General features: G+C 36.7%; 1 protein-coding gene across 2 annotated transcripts in view; it reads right to left on the bottom strand.

Moving 5' to 3' along the window:
- The window catches only part of ANO5 (anoctamin 5), a 102,617-nt gene that overhangs the window by 37,689 nt on the left and 40,728 nt on the right, over window positions 1–24,200 (bottom strand). For both annotated transcript variants that reach the window (XM_045808608.2, XM_087855346.1), the window contains 6 exons: window positions 23,320–23,604; window positions 18,122–18,235; window positions 15,587–15,702; window positions 2,800–2,934; window positions 2,336–2,441; window positions 2,167–2,227 (listed from right to left, as the gene is read on the bottom strand). In XM_045808608.2, the coding sequence (XP_045664564.2) occupies window positions 2,167–2,227; window positions 2,336–2,441; window positions 2,800–2,934; window positions 15,587–15,702; window positions 18,122–18,235; window positions 23,320–23,604 (817 nt within the window). The remainder of the gene's footprint in view (window positions 1–2,166; window positions 2,228–2,335; window positions 2,442–2,799; window positions 2,935–15,586; window positions 15,703–18,121; window positions 18,236–23,319; window positions 23,605–24,200) is intronic.

Raw genomic sequence — 24,200 nt, 5'->3', positions numbered from 1 at the left:
ATATAATGAACAGAATGGTGATTATACTTAAAAATATTGCATTGTGTAATTAAAAGTTGTTAAAAGAGTGGACCTTAAATGTTCTCATCATAAGAAAAGTAAGTGAAATGATGGATGTTAACCCAGCTTAATGTGGTAATCATTTTACAGTATAAACATATATATCAAATCATCATGTTGTACACCTTAAACTGATACAATATGAAATATCAAATATATATCAATAAAACTTGGGAGGGCGAGAAGTGACCAAATGTCTCAACAGAGAATTGGTTACATAAAGTGTGATAAATTCATAAAAGGCAATTCTATTCAGTCATAAATACACACGCCCACACACACACACCCACATATCCACTGCTCTGAAAGGAGTCTCATCACTCACTGCTTAAACAATGAGTAGACATAAAACTATGTACATCAGTTATGTAAAATTATATGAACTCACATGCCCACACACAGAGCAAAAGATTCTGAAATATCATGGCTAAGATAATGTTTCTGTTTCTAATAATGTTAACATTATTTTTTCTCTACTTCTATATACTACTTGAATTTTTTATGATGAGTATGTATTTTCATTATGAACCAAAAGTGAAATAAAAAGCATTTCCTATCTGCCCGTACAAAGCATAGTAAGCATGATTTTCAGGTCTCAATCCCTTGAACTAGTTGTTCCTTTAACCTAGAATGTTTTTCTTCACATCTATTCCGCCAACTCATCCTTTGATTCGGCTTCATTATTTATTAGTGGTGGTACTAAAACAAATATCCTCAAATTTCCGTTTTCCTAAAATTTGGCCACGATCCTCAAAAACCAAAGGTGAACCAACCCACTACTAGAGTAAACTTTCTCTTCACAATTCTTCCAGTGTCTGTGTGTTCCATGTCCGGCTGCTTCTCTATCTGCGATGAAATAGAAGGTGGCTGTGGGTGCACACCCTCTCTCATTGGAAACAACTGCACACTACCGTATTTGCTGTAACTGGTGCACCTCTCATGCACCGCTGATTCTGAGTAAGGACAGAGGAAGGACTTGGCAGCCACATGAGAAAGATGTAGCTGGACTTAGCAAAGTTGGGGTAATTAGAGGATTGTTGGTAAGATTTCTCTGTTCTCTGTTCTTTGAATCTAGGCTGTTCTCTTCAGAGCACAGCAGCTCAGCATTTAACTCTGCTAAATCCCTCTGCTTCACACCCACACCCCCACATTTGGGTGTCTTTTTGCCTGGATTAAGCTACCCTTGTTCTCTTGCCCAGTTTTTAAATGCACATATTGTGGAAGACTTTTTTTTTAAGTTGGAAAGAAAAAGGGTCTATTTTTTCCCAGAGTCCCCTGAAATTTGGAACATGGTTTAGAAGTCTTTAGGCTTCCTCCTGATGAGTTACTCTTACATAAAATATTTTCCTCACAGGAACAACTTCATGACACCTCTACTTCTCATGTAAAATGAAAAAGATGAAATACGGGGACATTTCCAAAATTAAGGGGAATTCCACTTTACATGGAAGATTTTTAACAAATGGAACTGGAAGCTGGAACCAGAATTATACACAGGGAATTTAGACTCAAACATGGATTTATTAGCCTTCAACAGTTGTTGATTTTTGTTCAACTTTGTGCCCATGATTCAATATCTTCCAGCCAACAAATACTTATGTGTATTCTCTCCTGCATTAAGTACTTACTGAGCTGGGGTTTTTTTTACCATAGCGCTGGGAGACAGTGTGAGCTAAATACATACAAAGTTTCAAAAATGATATTATCTCTCAGGGAAATAAAGAGATGATTAATAAAGACCTTTCTGGACCAAGGACCAAGGACTACAGACCACCGATGCAGACTCTATCAGTGTACTGAGGCTAGCTAGCAAAGACACAAAGGCCCCAAATCATCTTTGATATATAAGGTATGCCATCTGTATACACTATACAGATGGGCTATATAACACATAATAGGGAGAAAGTTATTTTTTTTTTTAAGATTTTATTTATTTATTTGAGAGAGAGAGAGACAGCCAGCGAGAGAGGGAACACAAGCAGGGGGAGTGGGAGAGGAAGAAGCAGGCTCCCATCTTTCATCACACCCTGAGCCAAAGGCAGACGCTTAACCACTAAGCCACCCAGGAGCCCCAGAAAGTTGTTTTTTATGTGACTATTTACTCACCCCAAATTCCCATGAATATTGCAAAGAACACTGTCGACTCATTATCAAATAAATGGGAGATCTGTAAAAATAGCAATAACATCACAAAGGCTACTTAGTATCAAACGTGATAAAAAAAAAAAGAGAGAGAAATTGCAAGTCTTTTCACTGTTCCACAATCCATACATACCTTTGAAGCCAAGCACGTGGTATTTAGTCTCCAATAATCACACACTTGGTCACAGAGTGGGCACATGATAATCTGACCTCCAATTGTAGGGTCACAGATCTCAGTGCTGCAGAGGGAACAGCAAAGTTATTTTCCAAGGGATGTGTTTTCAGGTGACAGAACCACTGTTTATACTGCTTCTCACATATGGCAAAGGGGCAATAAAGCAGCAATTTCTCTAGTAGGTCAAGTCATGTTTTGAGAGACAGAAGCGTTAGAGTTGATCATTACAGATTTTCCATAAAACACCAGGTGAGAGACAGCTGTTATATTTGGTGTTTTGTTTTGGTTTGTTTTTTTCAAAAATATCAATAATCTGCCTGCCATCAGGAAACATTCTGAAACACACGCCAGGGAAATAATAACAACAGTCTCAGTATAACAGCAAGACGTTCTCTCTGTTTGGGCAATTCAGCTGCACTCACCTGTTTGAGTTACCATCCATTGATAATAAGCCGTAAATGAAACAAGCTAAGCCAACGATAGCTGCAAAGGACAGCATTTCGGTGTAAAAGCCAAGAAAGACAAAATACATGGCAATTTTTTCTCCAAAATAATTCCTATGAAAGAAGGTAGAAAAAAGATCAAAGGTTAGAAGAATGGTACCATCCAGAGAGCTTTGGTTTTGTATACAGACAAGATCTGTAGTCCTGGCTCCTTTGTTTCTAGCCCTGCAATTTTGGTAAAGGTACTAAACTCTCCTCACTTTAGTTTCCACCACACAAAACACAGGATGATGCTTACCCACAGAACTGGTATAAAGACTAAAGGAGATAACACATATGAGTTAGAAACCAACTGAGTATAAGTGAAGTTTTAATTTTGAAATGAGGTAATTTGAAAAGCTTCTAAGTTTTAAGGAGAGTTTAAATGTATTGAAATAAAGTGTAGAACGTTCTGCAATGACTTCTAGCAATTAAGATCAAATTACATTCACAATGTGAATGGAGTTTTGATTTATTTCTCTTTCTAATATAAAGAAGGTACTCTGACCACATTAGACGAGGTTCTATGTATAAGCTTCCATCTTCCTGCAATTTTGGATCTCTCGTGGATGTTTATAGGATTGTGAGATGGGTAGCAAACCAAGGAATTAAAAATGACCACTTAATAAGAGTTCCACAAAATACGCAGTTGAGCTCTTGCTTTACAAAAAGTTGAAAAGTTACAGCATTACGTGTCCTAAATGTTTAAGTCTCACCACCAAGGTTTTTTTCTTGTTTCTGTTTTTGTTTTTCAGACCATGTCCAAAGGAATCCCTTAAGGAATCTGAGGATATAGTCTTCTCTGTCTCGAAAAACACATATTTTTAAACCAGATTAATCCTCCTTATTCATATGGAATTCAGCTTAGCAAATCTGTGAAATTTTTCCCCAGTTTCCAAGGCAGATAGATGTGATCCCCACTGCGTTCCAATAGCATGCTAATTCACAATCTATTACGTCGCTTAATATTAACTTGCAATTTCCATACATGCTCGAGAAGAAGACAACTCTAAACATAAGGGTATAATTTCCCAATATTTACATATTTTCTTATTTCCAATACTAATTTTATTGAACCTCATATTCTTCAGTGCTCAAAATTCCTAATCTTTTCTAATTAAATAGGTATCTCACTGCTTATCCCATCTTTCATTCTTTTCACTGATTATAAACACTTTTGCACTGTTGTTTTCTCTTGTTCTGTTCCTCAAATCACTATAAACTTGAAATCAAAGTATAACTCCATCATAGTCCCTTGTTAATTGGCCATTCACAAATTCCTTAGGTTCACTTACACTTAGGATAAGTGAACTCATTTTTTTCTTTTCTGCTGAAAAATATAGCAATTACTTCAATACTGCATAACATCAAAATCTCTCTCTTTTTTACGATTTTGTTTATTTACTTGAGAGACAGATATGAGAGAGCACAAGCGGGGGTAGGGACAGAGGGAGAAGGAAAAGCAGACTCCCTGTTGAGCACAGAGCCCAACACGGAGCTGGATCCAGGACCCTGAGATCATGACCCGAGCAAAAGGCAGATGCTTAACCAACTGAGTCACCCAGGTGCCCCATAACATCAAAATCTTTTAATAAAGGATAAAATATTTGATTTTGTGGAATTTACTATTCATCATCTCTATTTCCACTTGATGTTTTAAAAATTACAAAACCGGGGCGCCTGGGTGGCACAGCGGTTAAGCGTCTGCCTTCGGCTCAGGGCGTGATCCCGGCGTTATGGGATCGAGCCCCACATCAGGCTCCTCTGCTATGAGCCTGCTTCTTCCTCTCCCACTCCCCCTGCCTGTGTTCCCTCTCTCACTGGCTGTCTCTATCTCTGTCGAATAAATAAAATTTAAAAAAAAGAAAGCATTAAAAAATTACAAAACCAATCATTTTTTGAAGTGAAGATATCAATATTACTGCTATAGATTTAACCGAAAAATTCTTTGGGAATTCATAAAGAACTGGATAGTTCAACAACCTTATTTTTAAAGAACTACCTTTTTTTCTCTTTCAAATTTCAAGAATCTAACTCCTTGAGAATTAAAAAAAAGAAAAAAGTCTTCAAGAACTTCAGATCTTTAATTTAGTATTAAAAAATTCTTTAAAAGAGAAATTCTCAGATAAGCATTTATTATACATGGAATCACAGAACTTATTTTACTAAACTTTGGACTTCGGAAGCTTAGCAATCACAGAGTAACAACAAAACCATATCTTACAAATGTAAATGCAAAAGATATCTCAGACTTGTATTATGGTAAAAATGTACACAGTATTGAAATAACATTTAAGGTGTTAAACTATCTCATTATTCGTAACAAAGAAAAGGCGAGAACTCTAGTAATATGAGATACTCTATAAAGACTCAAATATAAAGATAATCTTTCTTTTGAGTATTTATTTTTAGAAAAATGAGCCTTATATTCACACCTACGGTATTTCTTATTCTGCCCATTTTACTTAGACTTTGAATCCATCTGTGGCCCCATAGCATCTGAACAGCGTGTTGACAGGTAGGAAACATTCACTAATATTGTTTGTGAGATCTGGTGAGAAGGCACTGGTCTAATTTTGTATTTCCAAGACTTAGTTGGAAATAATCAGCAAATAATCAAAAGAATGATGATACAATTGAGCTGAGTATGGGCTTGAGGAATGAGCAAACAATGCAAACATTTGATTAAAAGGGATTCATTTTTATAGTGAATTTATGGACATCTGAGACACTTAGCTATTACATTTAATAGCATTTGAATAGCATAATTATATTCCCTATAAATATACTTACTCTAAGCTATTTACTATATAGGCATATGTTAAGAATTAAGCCACTCAAAATAGGTGATATCAAAAGAAAAAATACAGAGAGCTCTTAAATTGGAAAGAAAAAATAGGATCAGAGGGCATATAATACGGAAGACTGATAAACCAATTCCTATTTTTTCTTTAAAAATCAAATCTAATATGACAAAATGATCAGTATCCAAAAGACAGCAAAACTATTTACAAATGTTTGAACATGGAACTTAAGTTTGGTGTAGAGGTAACGTGAACTATGTGAAATCTCAGAAATCAGACTCCTAAATTCTGAATCTCATTCTAGCCATCCCAAGTCATCTTGTTTTCCTTTTTTTTTTTTAATTTTCCATATCCAATCATCCACTAAATGCAATAAATTTTGTTATAAAAATCTTTTTCTAATCCATAGTCTCCTCTCTTTCCTATTACCGGTATCTTGCCTGTGACCTTCAATACCTATTACTGAAAATTTTTAATAGCCTCCTTACTTCCCTGATTTCAATCTTGCATCCGTCTCTCAACTATCTTCCTTATTTCCAATGATGTGATGGTTCTAAACCAAAAACTGAGCCATGTCTTCTTCCTCCTTCAAGTGGTTTTATCCCTTCTTTTAGCAGTGTTCTGCATGATATTCCTGATAAACATTCACGTCTCACCTGCTCCTCCTCCTACATGAAGAACTAAACGTACAATGCTCTTCTCAGCCCAGTGCCCTGTACGATGTCTCTCCGCCTGAGACATTCTTACCTAACTTGTTTACTTTGGAGCTTACTACTTATCTTTCAAGACACAGCTCAAGAATAAGTGCTGTGAAACTTTCCCTGAGCTTCTCATAAAAGTAGGTGCTTTTTCATCTGTGCTCTGTTCTTTCCTGAGTATCGCTCTGTTATAATCATTATACATTTGGGTGTCTTCCCGCAAATATATTCATATTAGGAAACCAAGTTCTGATTATCTTTGTAGCCCTACTTTCTTGCCTGGTATCTAGTGATGTTTAATGAATGTTCATTAAAGGAACTGTGTGCATGGTAATCATGCGTCTATGGACAATTCCTTTCTCTTTTTAAGGATGTTTTTATTTTTATTATCTTGCTATCAAGTGCTACCAAGTCTCTAAAACTTTTCCTAAAAACCATAAAATCAACAAGGAGAAGAAATAAAACCATACCCAATACAGGCCTTAAGCATCATGACAGAGAACACCATGATATATAACACCTATAAGTAAAAACCCAATTCCAACAGAGCACCTGCCACCTGCTGCCACAAACCTGAGGTACCAGAGAGCAAGTGCAATTATGAAGTATTCAAGAGAGAGAATAAAGGGACAACTAAGTGAAAATCTAATAAAAGACAGGAATAAAAACAGGAAACCTGTCAGAAGAATGAAAATGACATGGAGAAGTAAAAGGAGTCTCAGAGAAATTGTTTGATATAAAGGCAGGCCAAAAAAGACCAACATAGGTATAACTGGAGTACAAAGAAAATCAAAACACTGGAAAAGAGCTGATATTTTATTTTATTTATTTATTTTTAACGACTTTATTTATTTATTTGACAGAGAGAGAGCCAGAGAGAGAGGGAACACAAGCAGGGGGAGTGGGAGAGGAAGAAGCAGGCTCCCAGCGGAGGAGCCCTATGTGGGGCTCGATCCCAGGACTCTAGGATCATGCCTTGAGCTGAAGGCAGACGCTTAACGACCAAGCCACCCAGGTGCCCCTGATATTTTAAAACTATAATCCAAGAACACTTTCCAGAAGGAAAAAAAAAAAATAGAAGGTATACATTGAAAGGATCCAGTAGGAACCAGGAAAAACTAACTTAGAACAATCACCTCCAAAACATAATGTGTTAAAACAACCAGATTTTAAAACAAACAAGCAAGCAAACAAAACTCTCGAAGCTTCCTAGCAAAATGATAAAGTAATATTCAAGGACAAAAGAATTTTCTACTCATGAGGACACCCTGGAGGCATTTCCACCAAGCGAGGACACCCACTATCTCACTACTATTTAATATTGTTCTGGAATTACTAGCCAATGCAACTGAACAAAAGAAAATAACTGGAGACCTAAGAATTGGTAAAGAAAAAAGTGACCTATTTCTATTTAAAAATGACAAGTGGGATACCTGGCTGGCACAGTTGGTTAAGTATCCGACTCTTGTTTTCAACTCAGGTCGTGATCTCAGGGTCATGAGATCAAGCCCCATATCAGGCTCCATGCTCAGTGTGGAGTCTGCTTGAGTTTCTCTCTCCCTCTGCCCCTTCTACTCATGCATGCGTGCCCTCTCTCTCTCTCTCTCTATCTCAAATAAGTAAATCTTTTAAAAAATAATAAATAAATAAATAAATGAATAAATAAATAAATAAGACATAGTAATATACCAGGATAACCTTAAATAATCAATTATAAAATTAATTCAATGAAGAATTCATCAAGGTGTCAGAATATAAAATTAAGATGCAAGAATCAATAGCATTCAATATATAAATAATAACAGGTTAGAAGATATAAGAGAATACATAATTTATACTAGCAAAAAAATATATAAAATATCTAGGATTAAGCCTAAGAACGTTGCCTAACCTACACAAAGAAAAATCTAAAGACTCCTGAAAAACCCAAAAGTAGGCTTGAACAAAGAGATATCTTTTCCTTGACATGCCTTTTCCTTGATTAGAATGACTGAATTATCATGAAACTATCAGTTCTACCTAAGTTAATTTATAAATTTAATGTGATTCCCATACAAATACCAATGATCTGTTTTTTAGTAAAGAGCTAGATAAGTTGATACTAAAGTTTATATGGAAGAATAAATATGCAGAATGTACAAGGAAACACTGAGAGTAAAAGCTATGATGAAGTATTAGCCCAACCAGATTTTAAAACATACTATATAGTGCTACATAGTAAAACATACTGTAGCAAAGGTGCTACATGAGAACAGCCTGGTACTGATACATGAGTAGCTAGCTAGATCCAAGGAATAAAACAGAATATCCAGAAAGAAACTCAAAAGCATATAGAAATCTAGTATAAGATAAAGGTAGTACCTCAAACCACTGGGACATCAATAAACTTCTTAATAAATGGTGTTGGGACAAGTAGATAAAATTAGATCTACTCCTCACATGACATGTAAGAGTAAATTCTAAATGGATCAGGAATCTAAACATAAAAAATGAAACTATGGAAGTAAAAGGAAATGTAGGAGAATTCCTCTACAACTTGTGTGTACGAAAAAAGGCATTGTCACTAAAAATCCAAAACAATAAAAATTTTTATAAAGTTGACTTCATGTAAAATAAGAAAATACTTCTACATGGCAAAAACCAAACAACCAAACAAATTAAAAAAAAAAAATAAGCAAAGTCAAAATTAAAATGACAAATTTGGAGAAATATTAGGAATCCGTATTATAAAGTGTTATAAAACCTCAGTATATAAAAAATTTAAAGACGTAAAGAAGGCAAAAATTCTGTAGAAAAATGGACAAAAGATATGAATATACAATTCATTAAAATAGCTATAAAAATGTCCCTTAACTTATGAAGAAATGTTCAATTTCATGCATAAAGGGAAATACAAATTAAAACTACACTAAAATACCATTTCTCACCCGTCAGCTAGCAAGAATTAGAAAACTTGACAGTGCACTCTGCACTTTCATACACTGTTGGTGGGGATTCCAAATAGTCCAATCCCACTGAGAGGGAATTTGGCAATTTTTAACACAACTACATATGCACTTACCTTGCAACCCAACAACCTCACGCGTACGGACCCTAAAGACACTCCCAACAATACAGAAATACACATATCCATTGTTAGTCACTGAAGCACTTTTCTTTGTAATTATGAAATACTAGAAACTACCTAAATGTCCAAGGACATGTAATGGTGTACCAGAAAGCAGAAAAATGAATGACGATGTCTCCATGAATTCATATGCATTGATCTTCAGGATATTTCGCTAAGTGAAAAGAGCAAAGTGCTGAAGAGTCTATATAGAATGCCACTTCTGTTTAATAAGGAGAAATTTTAGAGAATACACATACCTGCTTCTTTTGATAAAGATAAATCAGGAAACAACAAAGTTGGCGAGCTAGAAGGGATAGGGAATGAGAGAAGAGGGCAAGGAATGGGTGAAACGGATCTGGGAAGGAGTGCTGCATCTGGGTTTTAACTAACATTGAAAACAAACTGAAATAAGCCTTATTTTGCCAGAAGTGAGAAGGGTAGAGTTTCAGGAAGGAAAAAAGAAAGAATGTTAGAAGACACGGGATCCAGTTCCAAGGGCTCCCAATGGAAATTTGGTGAAAGAACATTGAGGGACAACTAGTAAATGTGGAAGGAGTGCTGCAGCTGGAAACTCATTTTTGCAACCCAAACGGTGACTGACTCTTGGGTTCAGGTGAGAATGATTCTCACGCTAAGTCTAGGGAGAAATGAGTAGCAGAACTTCCCATAGATTGTTTATTACTAGCAGGGTAAAAACAGTGGAGCAATCAAACAAATTCTTAACTGGATAATCAAAATTAATATTTTAAAAATGAGGAGCTTATTGGAAGCAAGGGGGAAAAATATAGAGAGTTGTGAGACAGGATCGCACTTCGACTGGATGCTCAAAATTATCAGCAACAACCTGGTGCTCCCGGAGCTAAAAGTCATCCCCAAAGACGGTGTCCATGGCCAGTGCTGCTATCTCTAAAGTCACAGGAGGGGGCAGGTGGGGCTGAGACCCAGGTCTCCGAGGAGGAGGTCCTGGCAAGCTGTGGGCTATCTGATGGGGCTGGATCTGCAAGTGTTGGCCCAACTGTAAACAGCATTCAGCCGCAGCAATAGGAAAGCACTGCCACAGTCAGGAAAGAAGCGTTGTCGGGGAAGTGCTCACAGGAAGCAAACAGGAAACACATTAAAAAAACAAGAGAAACAAATCCTCTTTTTCTCCTCCCATCTTTCGGTCTCCTCAGTGCTTCTTGCTGGCAGAGCCCAGCAGTGAGCTCACTGGTAAAGCATACTGGTGATATTCAGAGTTCCAGCCTCAATTTCACAGAGCAGATTATAGAAAGGTGGGCTGCAGCTGAGGAATGATAGCTTAATGACTGGTACAGAAATGAGATCACATTAAGTGTTAATCTAGGAATCCACTATCCAATTGCCACTTCCTACCTGCATAACCGCAGGCCTTGCCCTCCATCTCCTGCGTCATTTCCTTCCAGGCATCCTGGGGAGTCCCCAGGCGTGTCTCACCTGTACTAGGAATATCTTTGGGGGACAGCTTTCAACACTGTGTCCAGGTCATCGTGTAAGGATTGCAGCTCCTCCAAGCCAATGGTGCTCATTTCTCCAAGAAGGAATTCCCCTTTCCCCCTCTGAGTTTTTTCACCAAACCCCATCTCACCCTCTATCCCAAAAAGTTAATCCTCTAAGAGTAGGGTTTTCAAATTGATTGGGGTGTAATTCATATGTAATAAAATGCACCTAAGTGTATAATTTGATGCATGCATTCAAGTAACTGAGTAAGAGATAGGTGAGGCTAGGTAGGTGGCTATGTGACCAGGCTCACAGAAATAAATCCCAGATGTGTTGGAGCGCCTGGGTGGCCCAGTCTGTTAAGCATCTGCCTTCAACTTAGGTCATGATCTCAGGGTCCTGGGATCAAGTCCCAGCTCAGCGTGGAGTCCGCTTCTCCCTCTCCCTCTGCCTCCCGCCTCATGCTGTCTCTTGCTTTCAAACAAATAAAATCTTAAAAAAAAAGAAATTCCAGATGTGGAAAAATGTTATACACAAGATACTAACTAGAGGGAAGAAAACATACCAAATCCACCTTGTTTGTTCTAAATATAGACGAGATATTTTCATAATATTTACAAATCCAACTTGTTTGTCTTAAATGTTATAGACGAGATATTTAGCAAGTTCCCTGGTCAGACTGACCATAAAAGCCAGCAATGGCAAACCATCCGGGACCCCTCTCACTCTAGAGAGCTTTCCTTTCTGTTCTCAACTTGCCTTAATAAACTTTCACTTCACTTCACCCTATTTGTCACAAGATTCATACTTCAGCTCCATGAGACAAGAACCCTGCAATCATGCAACATAACTACCGCCACAATACAGATCATTTCCATCATCCCAAAAAGCTCCCTTGAGACCCTTGCAGTTAACTCCTTCCCCAACACCCAGATCTGGGCAACTCCTCCTTTAATTTAGGTCCCTATAGTTGTGTCTTTTCTAGAATAATGTTTTATAAATGGAAACATAAGACTATGCAATCTCTCAATGGCCTGCTTCTTTTCCTTAGCAAAATGCTTTGAAGATTCATCCTTTGATGCTGCATGTATCCAGTAATTTATCTCAGAGGAAAAAATCCATTGTGTGAATACATGATAATTTGTTTATCCATTTATCAGTTGATGGGCCTTTGAGTTGTTTCCAGGTTTTTCTTATTATGAGTTAGGCTGCTATGAACTTTCAAATAATGGTGTTTCTGTGGATATATGCTTCATTTTTCCAGGATAAAGACTTAGTAGGGGAATTGCTGGGTCATACAAAAAGTGCATATTTAACTTAATAAGAAACTTTTTTGTAGAGTCAAATTTTTTTGTAGAGTTGCTCCACCGTTTTGCATTCCAGCATTACTTAGAGATTTCAAGTTGCTCCACATCTCTGTCAGCACTTACTGCTGTCAATCTCTTAGAGTTTAGCTATTATAGTGGGTGGTATAGTAGTATCTCAAAGACAGATGTTTTAATTTTTATTCCTCTAGTGAATACAGATGCTATGTGTTTTTTGATTACTAACTGGCCATCCATAAATATCTTTCTTTGGTAAAGTATCTGTTATAATCTTTTGTCTATTTTTAATGATTTTGTCATATTACTGAATTGTAAGATTTCCTTAAATATTCTAGATGTCCTTTGTCGCTATGTGTGCTGCAAGTATTTTCTCCAGCATGTGGTTTGCCTTTTTATTTTTATAACAGTGTCTTTTAAAGAGCAGACTTTTTTTTATTTTTATGAAGTCAAATTTATGTATTTTTAAATTGTACTTTTTGTGCCTTTTCTGAAAAGGCTCAATCCCAGGCCATATAAATTTTTCACCTAAACATTCTTCTACAAGTTTTGTAGTTTTAGCCCTTACATGAAGTTCCCTGATCCATTTCAAGTTAGTTTAAATTTTTGTACAGGAAAGGACTGAGATACCTGTTTTGCATATGGAGTTCCATTTGTTCTAACAAATGGACTATTAACAGGACTATCTTTTCCCCAGTGAATAACCAGGCACCTTTATTGAAAATCAACTGACCATATATGTGTGGATGTACTTCTGTACTCTCCTTTTATTAAGGTCTCCATTTGTTAATAATTTCAAGTATACAGAAAAGTTGCAATAATAATTCAGATAACTTCCATATACTCTTTAATTCTTTTATTGTAAAAATGTTCCATTTGTACTTTCTCTCTCTTCATACAACTCTCTCTCTCTTCATATATGAAGAGATATAGATGTTTATCTATATATCTATATCTATATATCAATATCTGCCTTTGACAATATAGATATATACAGAAATGGATATAGATGTAGATATCTTTTGATGAACCATTTGAAAATAAGTTGGTTGAATATGTCATGGTCCTTTACCCCTAAATATTTCAATGTCTCTTCTTAGAAAAAGAATATTATCTTACATAACCATTAAAAAGAAACCTTAGGGATAATAGTTGTTTTCTGCAGTTGCTACCTCTGTGATAACATAGTGTCTTCTTTTTTGCCTTTTCAGTTACCTAGTTAAAAACTTTTCACCTACGTTATCAGTTCTTTACATTAAATTTTGTTAAAATTTTACATTTATTTAAAAATATCATTTCATTATTGAACTAGAAAAGCAGTATAACTTGCTATAAATGGAAAGTTATTATAATAAGAAGAGGAAAAACTTTTAAGAGTTATTAAATTTACGCTAGCCACTGTCACCTGATTAAATATCTGAGTTTCCATTTTGTCGTAAAAGGAAATTTGCAAGGGCTAACAAAGTATTACAGATATAGCCCCACTGACCCAAGATGCAATGTGTTTGTATATACCTAGGGTCATAAATACAAACCTTTGGAGAATACTCAAAGCAGAAACACCTGTTGATAGTTTAAAATGTTAAATGAATACATACTTTAAATATATTTTGAACAATAAAAACTATGTAAACTATATAAACTATTCTGATGACTATGCTTCTCTAAAAATATGCTATGAAAACATTTTCCAAGGGCCCAATGTCTGCAAATGTCCTTAGCAGCAGGTTTGTGATAGCGAAAAATCTGGGACAGCCTGTTTTCCGACAGAAAAACAGATAAATGAATTTTGCAACATTTATAATACAGCACTCCGTGTTCTGTTAAAAAGCATGAGATAGATACGTGTGTATTCTGGAGGAGTACCAATAATATATTATTTAACACAAAAAGAAAATCACAGTAGAAAGTAAATAAAGATGCCTTTGTTTTTTCTAAGGAAAAAATACGATTGTGTATGCATTTTATTATGCATGCACATAAAAATAGAACTGAACAGATATACCAAATCAAGGGCAGTTGCTTCTGCAAAGTTCGACAGAGGTAGGATTTCACTTAAGACTTTGCAAGTCTCTTTAGGATTTGAATTGCTCATAAATGTGCTTCTTTTGTCGTTTAAAAAATTTAAATATATACCCTAGGTATATACAAACACATTACATCTTGGGTCAGTGGGGCTATATCTGTAATACTTCGTTAGCCCTTGCAAATTTCCTTTTATGACAAAATGGAAACTCAGATATTGAATCAGGTGACAGTGGCTAGCGTAAATTTAATAACTTTCAGAAGTTTTTCCTCTTCTTATTATAATAACTTTCCATTTAAAAATTTAAATGACCATTATTCAAAACAATTAAAACAGCTCTCCAACGAAGAGTTCATGTAATGATTTATTAAAAATACCGGCTTATCTGTGCTATCTGCCTTTCATTTGTTCTTAAAAATTTCCCCTTATTTGCCTTAAACGAAACCGTTGAGATAACTGTTCAACTGATTTGGACGTATGCACCAAAATCAGTCTCATGAAAAGGACAGGGTGATGTTGTGCAAGCATAGCACTACCCGCGTAAATCACCGAGTGAAACACGAGGTGTGTAGCAACCAGGGTCTCATCTGATTGTTCCTTTACTGAAATCACAGCACGAGTCCTCCGACATCCTGTATGTACGGGGTATTGTTGGGGCTCAAGGGAGGAACCTGCAGCGGCAGTCTTCTTGCTTAGCCAATGAAACGGTCTAAAGAATTGAGGTCAGGGAACCAGCGCCTTGACGGATCTCTGAGATCTACGCGCGCGTGTGCGCGCGCGCACACACACACACACACACACACACACACCTCCATACACAAGCTTTCTGCTATCTTCTAACTTCCTGGACTCAGAGAAAAACAAAAGAAAACAAAACAAAACTAATATATATGAAGCACTAAGTGCTAGTCCCTATGCTAAAACATATACATGTCTCATTTCATTACTAAATAGCCCCATAAGGAAAGTACCATTGTTATTCCCATTTTACAGATGAGCCTCATAGAGGTTAAATAATTTGACCAAGTTTATGTAGCCTCTAAGGGGAAGAACTTGGATCTGAACCCGCCTACCTAAATACCTAAACGCCCAACCTCTGAACTATCAAGCTACCTCTGCATGGTTAAGAGCTTTCCAGCAACAGCATTCTGCACACCAAAGGAGTGACTCAATGATCGTATGGATACAAATCTAGGAAGATGTAACATGTAGCGGGTGAAAACAGTGGTAAAAGAAAGGGAATGAGATGCTATTGTGAATAAAAAATCACCTCATCATGCTTTAATCAGTTTGATACAATGTAAGGAACTTACCTAATCAAATCTAAAGGCTGCTCCTTGTAAAAATAGGAAAACCGAGCCCAATTCTGGCAAAGTATGTACCTCTCATTGACAGGATTGGGAGGTTCTGAAGGCTTCCAATATTGACCCTACAGATATTCAAAAAGAAAGTACTTGAATGACAAAGCAAAAGACAGGGATGAAGTAAACAAACACAGCTTTTTAAGGTTAGTGCATGAGGCAAATTGTTCTTTTCCTTTTGATTTGAACTTTCATATTCCACTGATACACAACTATCTCCTAAAATCTACAATAAACTATGACAATAGTGATAATCATTAAGATCCTCCACTCAGGGAGTTAAAAACACAAGTTAACATTTGAGACTCTGGCCATACTCCAGCTGCTCTTTCCTATGGAATGCCCTTTCTTCTCTACTCAAATTCTACTAGGGATTCATGCTGACTGTATAACTGGCTGGGACTTTCGAAATACACTAACACTTTTATTTTATAGATGGAAAAATTGTACTCAAGCAAAATTCAGTGAACGGTCATAGTGCTATGACAGGAATCTCCTCCGCACTTGTGTGGTCCTCACTGGTAATCATTGACACAATTTCCCAGAAAATTTAAAACACGCATCACAAACGTCAGCACCAAAGACCCTCAGTACTGTTTCATGCATAAGATTTTCCCAGTGTTACATACTGAGTTGCCTTCTTAATAATATCCCTTCAGGACAGAGCAGAGTATTGTCTACGCATGGCAGTTCAACACATTCTTTTAACTGTTCGCGCAGACAAGTGAACTGCTGAGGACAACATGAATAAACAACCAATTGAAAATTAAGCACATGTGAAAATCTCTATATGATAAGGTATAAGATTTTATATCACCTAGATTCCAACTTTTTTCTTCTTCTGCAGCTAATCCTACTGAATCTTGAAAAATGAAATAAAAAGGTAGCCTATTTGGGTATCTTGAAAAATGATTCTTGAAAGCACAGAGGGAAAATCCAGTACCTAACCTTGCATTCAGGATAGAAAAAAAGAAAAAAAAAAGTAAAACTAACAGTAAGTTACAACGATCTCTCACAACAGCTAAGTACCACTGATTTTCTAGTGATCACAAATAACTCAGCTGGAAGGCTGGATGTACAGATTAAAGTTGCTGGTGACTTGAGGATGTTAGTTTGGCTTAATGACCTGGTAATAGTAAAATGAGAATTAATGCCCTAAAAACAAACCAACAATCCTCAAAATCTTCTAAAAGGAAATGAGCCCTTTTGTGAAGAAAGACTGACAGATAACGCATTGTATAGTATTACCCACTATATATCTCTCTACCAAATGACCATGGCATTATATTGAATCTTTAATCCCCTAGAAGTTCTTTTGCCCCAGAGGGGGAAAAAAATGTGTGTGGAGGGAGGGAGAGGGTTGGGGAAGGAGGATGGCTTCTCTAACACTGGAGTTAATTTCATCTGAATTGGTACTCCCTAATAAAAACTGCCACCCATTTTGGAAAATTCTGCTGTACTCTCATAGAAAACATATCAAAGATAATCAACGAGACAGCGTTGAACAGACCTAGTTCATCAAAAAGCATCTCTCCCTACAGAGAAATTATTTGTGAAAGGAAGAGTCAAATCGATGTGTCAGACTTCATTTTCTTATTTCAACATGCAGCCACAGCCACCCCAACCTTCAGCAATCACTGCCCTGATCAGTCCCCAGCCATCCGGAGGCAAGACCCTCCACCAGCAAGAAGACTGCAACTCGCTGAAGGCTAAGAGGATGGTTAGCATTTTTTAGCAATAAAGTACTTTTTAATTAAGGTATGTACATTTTTTAGGCATAACGTAGTGCACACTGAATAGATTACAGTTTAGTGTAAACAACTTATATATGCAGTGGGAAACCAAAAAAAAATCACTTTTTAATGAGACATGAAATAAGCAAATGCTGTTGGAAAAATGGTGCCAATGGACTTCCATGACACAGGGTTGCAAGAAAACTTCAACTGGTAAAAAAACAAAACAAACAAACAACAACAACAACAAAAAACAACCCACAATATCTTCAATGTTCCATGAAGCAAGGCACAAGAAAAGGAGGTATGCCTATAATGAAAACCAATCATGTATCTAATGAATGAATACATAAATGCATATAATTTAAGTCAAAACTTTATAAATGAGAAAAGATCTAATGGGTTCACATAGAAATTTCCAAATATTCTATTCTGTAGTGTTTTTTTTTTTTAATAAAACTGCTGTCTTCAATATGGGTTCTAAAGGAAATTCACATACAAAGGCAACATTTTTTAAAAATAAATTTCCATTGAAACCACAGTGTAAAGAGGTATTGACCATGTATTTCAGCATAACCGGTAAAGTTCTCACTGGGAACTAGGGAGGCTTTGGGGGATTTTCCCAACATGAAAAAGAATTAAGCAACCTGTCATAAAAGGGGAAGCAAAGGGAAGTTTCTCTCTCCCAACAAGGCGACCTCTGAATGTCAGAGGGAAAGTGGGCTCAGTATTTCAAAACCAAGCTTATACTTACATCATGGAGTGGATAGGCGGATGAGTAAGTATTAGAAGTTAGCAGTCTTTCAATCCCAAACTTTTTCTTCCCATCTTCTATGCCAAAAGGACACCGTGAAAGAATATAATAAACCTATGAAGTAAGCATTAGACACACATTTCAGAAGTTTATGCTATCCACATTTTTTCCCATCACAATTTAACAATGTCCAACTTTGTCTGAATGTGGATACAGGCTCTCATGAAGAAGGAACCTTCCCTCTGTTGTTTGAGGGAAGGTGGAGAGGGTGAGTTCATGTGGAGTTTGCAGGTACTTTAGCTCCTGGGTATGAGAGCTCTCTGTTCCCTCAGGGAGAGGCAGGAATGCTTCTGGAATGTTCCAAGCTCCTCTGGACGTCTTGTGCCAAAATTCCTATAATCAGGCCTTCAAGTTGGGAGTGTAATGTCACCACTAACAGTCCAGTTGGGGGAATATGGGATAGAACTGATACTTAGCTATGTTGATTACTTCAGATACTCTGAGGATTTATACACGGCCTCTTCCTGACATCTGAATTTATTAACACAAGATGACCATATCTCTACAACTACTTTGCAATCACCTATACCTTTGCATCAGTTTTTTCCTCCATATAATTTGGGCTTTGCTGTCCTCTGCTCTCACATTTCTGCCAATTCAATCCTATCTGCATTTTGTTTTTCAGCAACTTTTCAGACTTTCTGCTCTTCTGCTGAATATGGTCTTTTCAGCACTGTTTTCTATCTATTTCCCTTCCCCTCCTTTTCTTAAATCTCACAAGTTAAAGAATTGTTGGTTAGAGTGCTGGCTGTTCTTGAATCACCATGATGGTAAAAATATCATAATTTATGAAAGCAGTTTTAATTTTTACAAATAATGTGATAGATATTAATTATTTTACATACTTTGGATTCTTTCTTTTTTTTTTTTTTTAAGATTTTATTTATTTATTTACTTGACAGAGAGAGAGAGACAGCCAGCGAGAGAGGGAACACAAGCAGGGGGAGTGGGAGAGGAAGAAGCAGGCTCCCAGAGGACGAGCCTGATGTGGGGCTCGATCCCATAACGCCGGGATCACGCCCTGAGCCGAAGGCAGACGCTTAACAACTGAGCCACCCAGGCGCCCCCGGATTATTTCTTTAGGAAAGATTCACCAAAACTAGAAGTCCGTCCTGGGGTATTAACAAAGTGGAAAATTTTACTCAACAGATATTGAGACTTATTATGAAGCCATGGTAAAAAAAAAAAAAAATACAGCATGGTATTGTCAAATAAAAACAAATCTGGACTTAGAAAAGACATTATATGAAAAGATTATTACAAGAGGGGGAGGGAAACTATTGTAATAGGGAGACCTGTGAACATCTGAAAAGTCAGGCAAAAGGGACTTTTCTTTTTATTCATTCATTCACTCACTCATTCATTTGGGAGAGGCAAGCCAGGTTCAGGGACTGTCCTTCTTTGCAGTAAGGAAGGGCTATTATACATGCCAGTATTGGCTTGGGTTAATGTCATCAAAGTTTAGGTTCCTTGTGGGAGGAAAGTTTAATTAATGTTCGGTCAAGTCAGCTAACAAATACTTTGTTTTGATCAGTGGGGATAAATAGTTCAGCTAGCCATTTATCAGACCAAGAGTGAGAATATGGAGGGCCTATGTTTGACTCTTACTACTACAAACTGATTACAAAAGGGAGAAATTATAAGGCTAATTATAAATCTAAAAGAACTGAAATTTCCCTGGTGTCAAAAGGGAAAGAGACTTCCTTGACCTCTCTGTTCTTAGAGCATTTCCTTTAGAGAACTCATAATTATAAACTCTTTTTCTATCTGTTTGAGATTTATGTAAATCTGTAACAAAGCTAAATAAGCCTCTTGACAGTTTTACAACCCAGGAGTGATTTCCTTAAGTTTTCTAGGAGCCATCCCTTTTAAATGTAATCACCAAGCAAACCAGCATCCCTACCTCCCTGTCTCTACGGGAAAGTATCAGGGCACCTGACTCCAACTTGTAACTACTTGCTTGGCATAGAGATATGAGAAGCTTAATTTTTTCTTGGCATAAAGACAACTAACATAGATGGACACTTTAATTGCCAGGTGAATTTAGGATGAACTATGTGGCAAACGGTGCCGTCAAGTCAAACTGGCAGATGGAGGCAGTGGTTATCTATGAATACTCATATGTACCCCATATCCTTTGCAGGAAGTAGCTTCCCAGAACGAGAAGAGTGGGGGATATCTTTAACGGTCCCTGTTTTCTAGGACTACAGAACTCAAGTAACGTTCAACATTGTTGGTATCAATACGAAAGGAGACTAAAAGATCAAGGCTGCAGAACCGGGCCCCGAAGTAGACCTATGAATATATAGATACTTGAGTTATGGCAAAGGTGGAACTGAAAAACGGTCTGAAAAGTTGAATGTTTTCAATAATTGCTACAAAGTAAATGACCACACATACGGTGGGAAGTTGCACCACGCAAAAAATGAATTCCAGGTGGACGCCAGTTCTCAGTGTGGGAAGTAAAATAATACAACTTCAAAAAAATAATATAGGAAATTAACTTCATGGTCTTGGTGGTAGTTAAAAGACTAAGAGCATGATTCATAAAGAAAAGTCTTGAGAAATTGGACATTAAAATTAAAAGCATCTGTTTAGCAAAAGAAGCCATTAAAAGAAAGAAAACGGAAGCACAGTAGGAAAAGATCAATAACATATATGATAAAAAAAAAGGGCTCACATAAGGACTATATAAACAATTCCTACCAATCAACAAGTAAAAACTTAATTGACAAATAGACAAGAGACTTCAGCAGGTACTTCACAGAAGTGCCTATCTAAATAAGCAATGAACACATCCAAACACATATCCGAGAAATGCAAAGTAAAACCATAATGACACATACACAAATAAATTTCAATACAAAGTAGTGAAAATGAATGCACGAAAACTCATGCAAGAGCTAAATTAATGACCCAAACAAGCGTTGAGCCAAGGAAGCCAGACTCAAAACAATATATACTGCATGATGCCATTTTTATAAAGTTTAAAAACAGCCTAACCTCTGCTGTGGGAAGTTAAGTTAACTTCTGCTGAGGACGATGGAAATAGTGATTGGGAAGTTAGTAGGGCTTCTGGAGAGCAAACAAGTTTTTCTCCTTGATGTGGGCGGTAGTACACAGCTGTGTTTGTTTTGCGATGATTCAGTGAGCTGTTCGATTACGGCTTGGGGGCCTACCTCTATATTATGTCATAATTCAAAAAGAAAGAAAAAGATTGGTAAATTCTAGTGTCGAGAAAGATGTGGAACACGGAGCACTCTCATAGGTTGTTATCAGGACTCTAAATTAGTACATCTTTTTCTAAAGAGTGATAGTGTAATATTTTAAATGTGTGTGCCCTTAGATTCAGAAATTTTATATCTGGTATCAATTCTTCAGGAAAATTTATATATATATGCTAAAATATGTAAATACCAGGTTGAAAACTACAGAATTGCTTGTAAATCAGTCAGAATTGGAAATATATAAACATGCTAGGTGTTATAACATATACACCACGAGGCTCCAATGTCATGGTGGTTGGAGATGTCTGCTTTGAGAAGCATGAAGTTCAATACCAGCGTTAAGATGCTCTTGGAATACTTTGTTTGTACATACATAAACTTGAGTGTCCTAAATGAGGATAGGAAGGAACGTTTCCACATTAATCTCCCAAATAACTTCTTCAACAGAGCAAAAATAGTTCTGCTCCATGGTGAAGGAGGAAAAATTGCTGTTTTAATGCTGAATTAATCTAAGGTATCCATGTTCTTTATACAGAACAAGTGAAGAGAAATTGATACTAATATTTCTATACTTGATCAAGTTCCTGATTTGCTCCTCCTGGTTCACTGGTGCTTTGTTAGCTACTTTTTAACATAACAAGTCTATCTAAAGTACTCTACAGTTTGCAGAGTGCTTCACACAGAGTCTTTCATTTGATTTTGACAATAATGTCAGTATTGACCATCATTAGTTCTATCTTCAGAGAGGTTATCTTACTGAGAAAGCAGCAGAGGTGTGACCTGAAACCAGGTCTTCTGATTCTGTGTCATAGGCTCTTGACTCCCTCAAAGGTTGCCTCTTAGGTTTATAGTTGTGATCCTGGTGGTGGTTTTTTATTTCTGGTAAGAAAAGGGAGAAAACTTTTGGGTTTGGAGATTCATGTTTTTATATGTAAATTCTAGACATTGTATTTCATTAAATATTCCTGTCCGTGGATTTTTTTTTTAAATATTGAGAAACTAGAAAAATGATTATTTCAAAATCCTTCTTAAACACTGAAGAGTACTGAACCTAAAGGGAATATGGTCTCAAATCCGGAAAAGAGAGTAAGTGATCTCTAGGGGTTGGGTCCTGTGATTGCTAGAAACCTGGTGATCACATTAATAAGCAAGAGGGAGAAGGGGTCAGAGCACCAAAGAACCAGAACTCTTCTCCTTCTAAAGTCAGATCAATAATAACACCTAACACTTATTGAGCACCTAGCATATTCAGGTATCAAAGTCTTTCATCCTTAACTCATTTAATTCTCAGAGTAACCAATGAGGTAGACTTTATTCCTATCTTAACATGAGGAAACAGTGGTAGGGGAAGCAGGATTCTTTAGGAGAGAGGCTTTTAATGGGAAACGTAAAGATTCGAGGACTAGAAATAGAGAGGAAATATTATTATTCAGGACTGAAAATGGTTTTAAATGAGAGGAAAAAGTTTTGAGGTTTCTCAAATGCTATCTATATAAAGAAATTTTAAAATTCCATTTTCATTTGGAATGACCACTATGGCTCCTGCTGTGCACTGTATTTGTAAAAACCAAACTCTAAGTTTAAAAAACCATTTTACAAAGAATGAATAAAACCGAAGCCCTGGCTCTCAGTTAAGAGCTTTTTCCAGGATTACGTGAAGCCTCTATCTCAACTGTGTCCGCACTGTCAACCTTCTGTGTTAAACGAGTTTGATAAGTCAGTAGGTGAACAGGTTTAAGTGGTCCAGATGGACTTTCGAACCTGCTCCATACCACCAAATACTTATCAAAATGTCTGCAGACACACCATGCAGACATAGCATCACACATGTGTACACACACACATACACAAGCACACGCAGGCACACATGCTTCACTTGAAGGGATGTGACCAAAGGTCTTCTCTACCTACAATTCTGTTTCTTGATGAGGATGGAAAGAAGCTTGACTCGTCTTCAATGAGGAAGAGTTCCTGCCGATGTCTGGTGAATTGGGCAGTGAAATATTCAGGACGAGGGTGCCTCACGTTCTTTGGAAGCTTCAGAGGCCCGAGCATATAACTAAAGGGGATATTCTCGGCTGGAGGAATGTCACTCTCCTTAATAGGCATTTTGATCCCCAACACTTCAGCGTAAGTAACTAGTACCTCCCAAGGGGCGTGGATCTTGACAAAATAAGTCCTTCCATCTTCAGAGTTCTGTAGAAAAAGAAGGCAAAATAACGGGAAGCATCATGATTTATTTGTTACCAAACTGATTAAAGAAACAAAGTTTTATAAAGTCTCAAACAAAATAAAGATGTCACAGCCTTTTCAATTTATTGAAATTTTTCAGCAAAATTTCTAGAGGAACAAATGCTCAAAACATATATCTATATAGGACACTTGCATATACATGTATGTATATGTGTAAATGTTGTGTGTATGTGTGTGTGTATGTGACAGAGACAAAGAAAGAATATTCTAAAAACTATATTTCAGAGTCGATGTACACTAGCCCCAAATCCACAGATACATATGTGATTCTGGGCAATCTCTTAAGTTATTGGTCATTAACCATGAGCTCAGAACTGTGCTTAGGGTATATGAGGGATACATACAAAGGATAAGACATACTTACTCTTCTTACTCAGCTATGTATGGCCTATACCTAGAGGAGCCACTTTAAGTAATAGGGTTCATGACACAGGAGAAGTTATAGATTATGTGGTATAACACATATTTATTAGTTCAGTAAAAACACAGATAAATAAGAACTAGACAATACTGGAATTTCATGGACAGAGTGGGATCCG

The sequence above is a fragment of the Ursus americanus genome, chromosome 24 (genome assembly GCF_024610735.1).
Source record: "Ursus americanus isolate L20-20 chromosome 24, mUrsAme1.1.p, whole genome shotgun sequence".
NCBI classification, from domain to species: Eukaryota; Metazoa; Chordata; class Mammalia; order Carnivora; family Ursidae; genus Ursus; species Ursus americanus.
The sequence above is the reverse complement of the archived record's forward strand: the minus strand, read 5'-3'. Positions and strand labels throughout refer to the sequence as shown.